This window comes from Protomyctophum parallelum (genome assembly GCF_964188405.1).
Source record: "Protomyctophum parallelum genome assembly, chromosome: 22".
NCBI lineage: Eukaryota > Metazoa > Chordata > Actinopteri > Myctophiformes > Myctophidae > Protomyctophum > Protomyctophum parallelum.
The window spans coordinates 15,160,407-15,170,542 of NC_139714.1; the positions used below are offsets into that span (position 1 = coordinate 15,160,407).

General features: G+C 43.5%; 1 protein-coding gene across 2 annotated transcripts in view; it reads left to right on the forward strand.

Annotated features, from left to right (window-relative positions):
- The window catches only part of impdh1b (IMP (inosine 5'-monophosphate) dehydrogenase 1b), a 42,772-nt gene extending 40,446 nt beyond the window's left edge, over positions 1-2,326 (forward strand). For both annotated transcript variants that reach the window (XM_083757835.1, XM_083757836.1), the window contains one exon: positions 2,000-2,326. In XM_083757835.1, the coding sequence (XP_083613961.1) occupies positions 2,000-2,021 (22 nt within the window). In that variant the 3' untranslated portion in view covers positions 2,022-2,326. The remainder of the gene's footprint in view (positions 1-1,999) is intronic.
- Positions 2,327-10,136: the final 7,810 nt, after the last annotated feature.

A 10,136-nucleotide genomic window follows, 5' to 3' on the forward strand; every position in this document is an offset into this window, starting at 1 on the left:
GAAATCGTCGGAAAACTTCCGAAACGAAAACTTCCATTCCATTAGTTGCTGTGCATATCCCTGATATATTTATAGTGTAATCAAAGGCTTCGCTTGTATCCCATACTCCCTATAGCCGTCCCATACTCCCTATAGCCGTCCCATACTCCCTATAGCCGTCCCATACTCCCTATAGCCGTCCCATACTCCCTATAGCCGTCCCATACTCCATATAGCCGTCCCATACTCCCTATAACCGTCCCATACTCCATATAGCCGTCCCATACTCCATATAGCCGTCCCATACTCCCTATAGCCGTCCCATACTCCATATAGCTGTCCCATACTCCCTATAGCCGTCCCATACTCCCTATAGCCGTCCCATACTCCCTATAGCTGTCCCATACTCCCTATAGCCGTCCCATACTCCATATAGCCGTCCCATACTCCCTATAGCCGTCCCATACTCCCTATAGCCGTCCCATACTCCCTATAGCCGTCCCATACTCCCTATAGCCGTCCCATACTCCCTATAGCCGTCCCATACTCCCTATAGCCGTCCCATACTCCCTATAGCCGTCCCATACTCCCTATAGCCGTCCCATACTCCCTATAGCCGTCCCATACTCCCTATAGCCGTCCCATACTCCCTATAGCCGTCCCATACTCCCTATAGCTGTCCCATACTCCCTATAGCCGTCCCATACTCCCTATAGCCGTCCCATACTCCCTATAGCCGTCCCATACTCCCTATAGCCGTCCCATACTCCCTATAGCCGTCCCATACTCCCTATAGCTGTCCCATACTCCCTATAGCCGTCCCATACTCCCTATAGCCGTCCCATACTCCCTATAGCTGTCCCATACTCCCTATAGCCGTCCCATACTCCCTATAGCCGTCCCATACTCCATATAGCTGTCCCATACTCCCTATAGCCATCCCATACTCCCTATAGCTGTCCCATACTCCCTATAGCTGTCCCATACTCCCTATAGCTGTCCCATACTCCATATAGCCGTCCCATACTCCCTATAGCCGTCCCATACTCCCTATAGCCGTCCCATACTCCATATAGCTGTCCCATACTCCCTATAGCCGTCCCATACTCCCTATAGCTGTCCCATACTCCCTATAGCTGTCCCATACTCCATATAGCTGTCCCATACTCCCTATAGCATTTATATACTCTGTCAAATGGCAAAAATTATGCATGTTGAAAATAATAATAATAAAACGTGTATATATATATTATTATTATTATTTTGGTTTTGCAGTAAGACTCTGCTGATCCAAGTAGGCCTATAAATTAGGGTTGGGTTTAGGTAGAGAGTTAGCCGAATTTCTTTTCCGTCAAATACAGGAACATCCGTTTCATTTTGAATCGGGTCAAAGTAATGGTTAACGGATGGTTGAAACCAGGTCCGGTATAGGTTTATATAGGTTTATATAGTTTGGGTATAGGGTTGTGAATATGGGGATGCAGGCATGCATGCTGAAATGAATCTCCAAAACTTTTATTTCTTATATTATCTTTAATCTCTCTTCTCCCTTCTGGCTCCAAAACTGTGGAATGCACTTCCCATTGCAGTCAGAACTGCAGCATCACTCCCAATCTTCCGCCGTAGTCTGAAAACCCACATTTTCAGACTCCATCATGGCCCATAGCACTTACCCTACCCCCTTAGATAGCACTTCCGTAGACTTAGATAGCATCTGATACAGACTTATAGCATGTTATGTAGACAGCACTATAATTGCATTGTGTATATAGTCATAGCACGCCATAGTACATATGTATAGCATAGTAGTATATATGTATAGTTTCATTATATAGATATTCCACTGTTACTTTCTTAGCTTACGCATGTTTCATGATAAATGCTTTTATGTGATGTATTCCCATGCTTTTGTTCTTGCTTAATGTAAGTCGCTCTGGATTAAGAGCGTCTGCTAAATGCCTAAATTGTAAAATTGTAATTGTAAATTGTAATCTCCGTCCCCCCGTCCCATTGTCGACAGTTACGAGAAGCGTCTTTACTGAGCCAGGGAGCGGAGCGCGGAGCGGAGCTGCCCCCCCGGACGTCCCCACGACTCCCACAGCGACCAAACGGAACTGACACCAAGCGCCCACAAACGCCCTCTCTGCTCCCCCTCACTCCCCCCTCTCTCTCCCTCCTCCCCCCCCCCCCCCCTTCTTTGAACCGAGTGCCCCCCTGGAGGAGGGAGGAGGAGGAGGGGTTGGTGGTGGTTTTTTGGGGGAAATGGAGGTGAGGATCTGCCGAATGACACCCGTCACCTGGAACACCCCCGCTGGGATTTTGCACTCGAAGCGGAGCAACAGGGTCGTCTCAAAGACATGCACCCACCCCCACATATCTGAGTATGCAGCCAGCCCCGTGTGTGTGTGTGTGTGTGTGTGTGTGTGTGTGTGTGTGTGTGTGTGTGTGTGTGTGTGTGTGTGTGTGTGTGTGTGTGTGTGTGTGTGTGTGTGTGTGTGTGTGTGTGTGTGTGTGTGTGTGTGTGTGTGTGTGTGTGTGTGTGTGTGTGTGTGTGTGTGTGTGTGTGTGTGTGTGTGTGTGTGTGTGTGTGTGTGTGTGTGTGTGTGTGTGGTCAAACCTATAGCGGAGCAACCATGTGCTGTCTTGTCCTGTGCTTGGTGAAACCCGTAGTAACCAACCATGGCTTCAAATTCCATCAGAATGTTCTCGTTTTAGATTTAACTTTTTATGTTTTTATGTCGTTTATTATATGATCCACCATGATCGTACCAGCGAGCTCCACATCGGACACCTCAAAGCGAGCCCAGTTCACTGTCTAAAACCTACTGTGCAGAAAACGGACGCTAGTCTGACTAGGGTTCTGTGTGCAATCAGTCGTGGCAAGCAATCTTTTATTTCTTTCTCATTAGCAGCATTTTTATTAACCATTGCAGATGGTTGGCTATACCGTGAGAAGAGTTAGCCTATTCTTATATTTATCTGTGATTCTCCTTCTTTTTTTTTTTAAAGGCACTGTGACTTGAGGTATGAAATCTCGATGAAGACGGTTGTCACTATATATAAATGTCATCCCTGGTCGTCGCCTGCGTACAGTTGACGAGGCCGAAAGCCTGAAGTTGAGTCTTTTCCTTATGTGGCCAATAATGCGTTTAAACATTCAGGACCACTTAAACCAAATGAAACCAGAGTCCCGTTACAATGTTTTTTTGTGTGTTTTTTTTTTTGTGTGTGTTTTTTTCTTTACGGGGACCGCACGCTCAACTGCACAAAATTGTGTCAATCAATGAAATGATTAGTTTCTCATGGGGGAGAACTTCCTTCCCGGAGCTTTAATAACTTTTAGAAAATTTGAGTTTGAGTTTATAATGAAGTTGTATAGACTTGGCAGGAAGTTGAGCACGAAGGTTTTCTCTTTCTTTTTTTTTATATATATATGCATGCTTAGTTTTTTCAAAAGCCACAACATGGATATATTTATATTCAGCTTTTTTTTCCTAATTGTATGTATACTGCCAAGTTATACTGACACCAAAATTAGCTCATCGAGTCGCCTGTTACCCAGAACATCGCATTTCATTCCAGTCCTTTCGCAAGATTTTGGCACAGGTTGTCCAAATACGTCACAGATTCTTTTCTTTTTTTTAATGTTTCCTTATTTTCTATTTTTAAACCAGCGATATGCCTTGAAACGGGGATGAACTTAAAGGTGGCACACAACAGGAAGTCCTTGAAAAGGGGATGAACTTAAAGGTGGCACACAACAGGAAGTCTTAACACCAACCTGGCAACGCATCGATGTGCTCGATGCTGCCAGACACGCCCCCTCGTCTCCCTATTGGTCGCCCTAACTCGGGGGGGTGGGGCAACTGGCGGCCCGGGGGTCACATGCGGCCCCCCACCTTCACTTAATGCGGCCCTCAGGTTAATATCAGAATACTGAGATAATAATATTGGTTTCAGCTGTTTACAATTCCACAACATGCAAACATGACCCGCTTTTAATTACTTCAGTCTAAATTAGTATCTAGCTCAATGCTCAACACAAGTACTGTATAATTAAAGGCATTTGAAATTACATAAAAATGTTAATTTTCAGGATTCCAATAAAAAAATGTCAAAGAATTATTCAAGATTTCAATTCGAATATAGCAAAACATAGCCGATCTACAAGCTCAAAACGCGTCGCAGTGTGACGCGTTTTGAGCTTGTAGATCGGCTATTTTTGCTACGACAGTAATATATGGCCCTAGGGAGTGACTGTGGAAATATATATCTATAGTGGCCGTCCATGGTCAAAGTTGCCCCCCCCCCCCCTGCCCTAACTGTTATCATTCAGCTTCTCGTAGGACTAGACAGACGTTCAGACGTTGTCGTAAATGTCCTTTTTTTTTATTATGGCGGACGTGATATTTTAGGGTGTCCTAATATAGGAGTCCTATACTGTGGTGTTCTGTATTGTGCTGATGTACACTGCCCTCTAGAGGGCGCACTTGACATAACGGAGCTCTTGCAGTTGACCTGAATTATAAAGCATATCTTCATGGAGACATTTGTATACCTACAAGCAGGAGAAGATCCAGGTCTGTTTCTGTTCAGTGTTCCACCTGGAGATTGGCTTTTTTAAATGGATCTGATTCCCCGTAAAGCTGGGAATTAAAAAAAAAGCATGCTTAGGCTGTAGGCCTACACTTACTTTTCAAAGCTTTTCAAAGTTTGGCTGTGTATATTGATCAACAGTTGCTGTTATTGACTGAAGACTCCCAGCTCGCAGTGAATCAGATTACATTATAAAATCCCATGACAGATTTTTAATAAATCATGTTTACACAGGTTAACTTTGCCATGAAATATTGCAAAGGAGAATAAATAAATAAAAGTCAAAACTGTGTATCGACTGTGTGGCTTCATTTTGTTATGCAACTTTTTTTTATTATAGTAAATGAGCAAAATGTAAAAAATCAAATACAAAGTAATGGACTGTTTTAACCCATTCTGACCGGGCACCCATTTTGGTGTTAGCATCATGTTATGCTTTAGCTATTGAAAAATAGCAGATCTACAAGCTCATATCGCGCCACCGAGTGGCGCGATACGAGCTTGTAGGTCTGCTATTTTTGAAAAATCGAAGAACGACTGACATTTTTAGAATCTGATCTCAGGTCAGAATGGGTTCATCAGACCAGTGTGTGTCCGGCGGAAACCTCGTATGAATCTGATCTCAGGTCAGAATGGGTTAAAGATGGAGTGCCCTGATTTGATTTATTCCAGTTTGTCATGTGTCAATGAGGTGACAGTACTTCATTAGGTTGTGGTTATGTTCAATGATGTCTTCCCTTTGTATTTACGCTTTCTTCCTATAGTCAAACGTGCCAATGAATAGCCTCGGTCCCAGGCTTACTTATCTGCGAAAAGAAAAGCCTGGTCACAACATAAGACAGAGAAGCTATCGGCGGACGTATCCTCCGGAATATCCGTCAGATGTATTTCCCCCGGATACGATATTTTCCCGACCAATCGCAACACTTGTTTCATTCGCGGAGAATGTAAACTGATTTGTAAAGCATCAACGTGATTTCCTTCGGCGATACTTCCGCTAAAATCATGCACTTCCGCTGATAGTCTTTTAAGCGTAGGTCTTGCCCAGGGTGGCCAATGAAGGGGAAAAAAACTGATCTAGTGACATCACAATATCATCCCCTCCCCTTTATCATACAACAACAGCTGTGGGTGTGGCTTTAGTTCAGGTGGATCACCACCCACCAGGCATACTTAATTAACTGGTGGGCGTGTCCACATAATTTTAACAAATACTGTACACTTTCTGAAAATACTTTCTCCTTATATAATAATAATAATACCTGATCATGTTTTAGGGTGGGAAAAAATCACAGCACTTCATCTTTAAACAAATAAATTCTGCATGTTCAGAGCAGGAATCCAGAAGCTTAAAGGACCACTTCACCACTTTTCAACATATCTTCATATAATAGGTCCTCACAAATGATCATGATAAAATGGCACAATTTCACTCTGTCTCTCATAGGAGGGTTGTGGGCAGTTCAGAAAGTCCACCAGTGACATCATTGGGCAGTTTATTTTTTAAACAAATGTTTTTACTAAAATGTTTAGATTTTCATTATCGTGAGAACGATGGCTTCCATTTTCGCATTGCAACTTTTCAGGACTAGAAAGCCTGCAGTTTCTATTAGCTTGCATTCCCCATCGATGATGTCACTGGTGAACGGGTTTCTGAACTGCCCACAGACCGAGTAGGAAATAATTGTGCCATTTTATCATGATTATTACTAGTGACGACCTATTTTATGAAGATGGGTTGAAAAGTGGTGAAGTGGTCCTTTTAATATATATATATATATCAGATACAGGTGATGGTATTCCTGCTGGGCATTGCTGCCTGACGCACCTCCTCCAGTGCCTTTTGAACAGGTGTGCTGTGACACCTCACTGAACACCTTTGTGGGCCTAAACGGGTCATCAGCTGAGGACCACCATTCATCAACGTTTCGCTCCTTTAACCCCAGTACGTCTCATGGTGGCGGAGCGGTGGCAGGGATCTCTCCCTGCCACTCCCACCCCCTGCTGATGCCCTAGGTGTTTGTCCCCCAACTCTTATGCTTCCTCCTTAGCCACAGCCAGAAGCTGCCTTTCTCCGCCTCCTCAGCCAGCTCTTTCATGGCTTTCCGATGCCCCGCTCCTGTGCATCCAATGTCGCGGAGTAGGCGTCCAGTTGAGGAACCTACGAAGCCCCTACACCCCACTTCCACAGGGCAGATAACAGCTTTCCAGCCAGCCTCCCTGCACTCTGCCGCCAGGTCTGAGTACTTGGCTCGCTTCCGCTCATAAGCAGCCTCCAAACCTCCCTCCCATGGGACAGTGAGTTCGACCAGAAGGACTGTCTTGCAAGCCTCTGACCACATGACTAGGTCTGGCCGCAGCGATGTTTCCACGATCTCCCTGGGGAACTGGAGTTGCTTCCCCAGGTCGACCCTCATGGTCCACTCATTTCCCGGTGAGAGGAGTCTTGCAGTATCTCTCTGGCGGGAGGGTTTGACACCCTCTCCAGCCCTCGCAAACTTGATGGGATGTCTGCCTGGAGCAATTTATTATTTAATATAAAGAACAGTTGATGCATTTTTCCAGTAGGGGTCACTGTTATACCATCACGGCAAGTGAAGTTCTGTATTGTATACAGCAGGGGTCTTCAACAGGGGGTCCTCAGATAATGCAGAGGGCTCCCAAATCTTTGTGTGGTAGGAACTTCATTTTTATTTTTACATTAACCACAGGAACAATAGCATTCCTATTCTGGGGAGGTCATTATCCAGAAATAGCCAATCTACAAGCTTGTAGAGTGGCTATTTTTGGCAAAGCAATCAAGTGGACAAGGTACTGAGCCACAAATATTGAGGGTTTAAGTGGTTAAATGTCTGAAACACACATTTAACCCATTTTGAGCTGAGATCAGATTCAAAAAATGACTTCTACATCCTCACAGTTTTCCGAAAAAGCTATGTTTCTATGTCGGTCGTTCTTCGATTTAAAAAAAATAGCAGACCTACAAGCTCGTAGCGCGCCACTTGGTGGCGCGCTATGAGCTTGTAGATCTGCTATTTTTCAATAGCTAACACCAAAATGGGTTAAATGTCTGAAAACACACATTTAACATGGCTCCAATATGTAGTGAGGTGGTCCCTGCTTGATCTCTCAGCTAAAGGGTCCTTGGAGTGAAAAACGTTGAAGACCCCTGGTTGGTATAGACCATTAGAGCATTTCAGATCTGACAAAATGTAATGTTTATTATAGCCCACCAATACATCAAGATATCAAAATGACAAATCTTACTCAATTGAAACGATACAAAAATCACTTAATATCAGTAGTCTTGTTTTAATAAGTGCTTAATTCAATCACAGTATTTATCTATCGTCGGAATGCAATACAAAATTTGTACAAATTTACTTTTCTTTCCCCTTTTTAGCCAACAACACTTTTTTTTGGAGAGTATCAAACGAGAGACGTTATCAAACATGAAAAAAGTCACGTTTACAAATTTCCTCTTGGGGTTTTGTGACATTCTGTATAGCACCTGCACCCCCCCCCCCCCCCCCCCCCCCCCCTCATAGACTTATCACAAATGACCGCCTGCAAGAACTTAACAAATCCTTAAAGGTGAACGTAGCTGAATTGGAACCTTACATGCAGCCATTGTTTTGATGCGAGGAGATCTCGTAGTACATGTCAGAAAAATACCCTGTGGCTTCGTCTGGAATAATGCACTCGTTTACTCCTATAAGGAGTTCCATGCAGAAGATAGCACTGCGTCCCAAATTTGATTTGATTAGCTTAATGTGCAGAAACTATAGTAAAATACACACATCACTTCGTGGAGGTGCTGGGTTCAAAAAGTAACATAATGAAAGATACATTTTATTGACGACGTTTGGAGCCAAGGCTCTTCATCTGGTCAAAACTCTTTTTGACCAGATGAAGAGCCTTAATTGGCTCGAAACGTCGTCAATAAAATGTATCTTTTGAAGCATATGAGTGTTGGGGTTCCCTTCTCTTTTCATTAGCTTAACCCATTCTGACCTGAGATCAGATTCTAAAAATGTCTGTTTGAAAATGACAGTTTTCTGAAAAAGTTATGCTTCCATGTCAGTCGTTCTTCGATTTTTCAAAAATAGCAGACCTACAAGCTCGTAGCGCGCCACTCGGTGGTAAAATGAACAACATACAAAGTGTATACAGGGTATATCTGCACAATTAATACTTTTTTTTTTTTTTTTAATACTAAATTACCGGTATATGTAAGACAGAAAGGGACAATCATTGGGGAAAATGGCCTCGCAGTGTGAGGCGTTGTGTGAGCTTGTACTGTAGTTAGGCTATTTTCACAGAATGTATCTGTGAAACCAAGTAAATGTCTCTACAATTCCAAGTGCTTGTCGGGGTGGGTGGGGGGTCGACAGATCATATATGATTATTTTGGGGGGGTCGCGGCGCTGAAAAGTTTGGGAACCCCTGAAGAAGAGTAAATGGTTAACGTTTTGGCAACATTAAAGCATTGTGGACACTGCTTGGGTCAGAAGAAGAAATGTAGGTGGTCATTATTTCAGTGTAATGCATAATGGTATACTTTAAGCCCGTTTGCTGTAGTGACCATCAATTGTACCAAACTTTCTCACGATGCTCAAGTAATTGTGCATCCTGTCGTCTGTGAAACCTCGTCTGTGTAAACGATAACATCAAAATGCCAGGGTGGCTCCTTGCATCAAAATAATGGTATTTATTTAGCTTCAAAGTCTGTAAGGTTTTGCCTTTTTTAACTGTTTTTAACATTTGGCATCATATGACATAATTATTCCCAGTGTTTGCCAAATCTACCACTCACATTCAAATAGGCTGGTTTTAGCCAAACTATCCCACTGGGTGAGACGCCAAAAGGCTTCGTTCATACCGTCGCACAACCTTTACGTCAAGTGTCACTCGCCAAAAAGGAACATTGTTTTCAAATGTGTAACTTTTGTCAACAAATGTACCTCCACAGTCCTCGGTCTGTAGCTACAGGTCTGTAGCCCTCACGCCATCGATCATAAATCGATAGTCACGCCGTCGATCATAAATCGATAGTCACGCCATCGATCATAAATCGATAGTCACGCCATCGATCATAAATCGATAGTCACACCATCGATCATAAATCGATAGTCACGCCATCGATCATAAATCGATAGTCACGCCATCGATCATAAATCGATAGTCACGCCGTCGATCATAAATCGATAGTCACGCCGTCGATCATAAATCGATAGTCACACCGTCGATCATAAATCGATAGTCACGCCATCGATCATAAATCGATAGTCACGCCATCGATCATAAATCGATAGTCACGCCGTCGATCATAAATCGATAGTCACGCCGTCGATCATAAATCGATAGTCACGCCATCGATCATAAATCGATAGTCACGCCATCGATCATAAATCGATAGTCACGCCATCGATCATAAATCGATAGTCACGCCATCGATCATAAATCGATAGTCACGCCATCGATCATAAATCGATAGTCACGCCATCGATCATAAATCGATAGTCACGCCATCGATCATAAATCGATGGTTACGCCGTCGA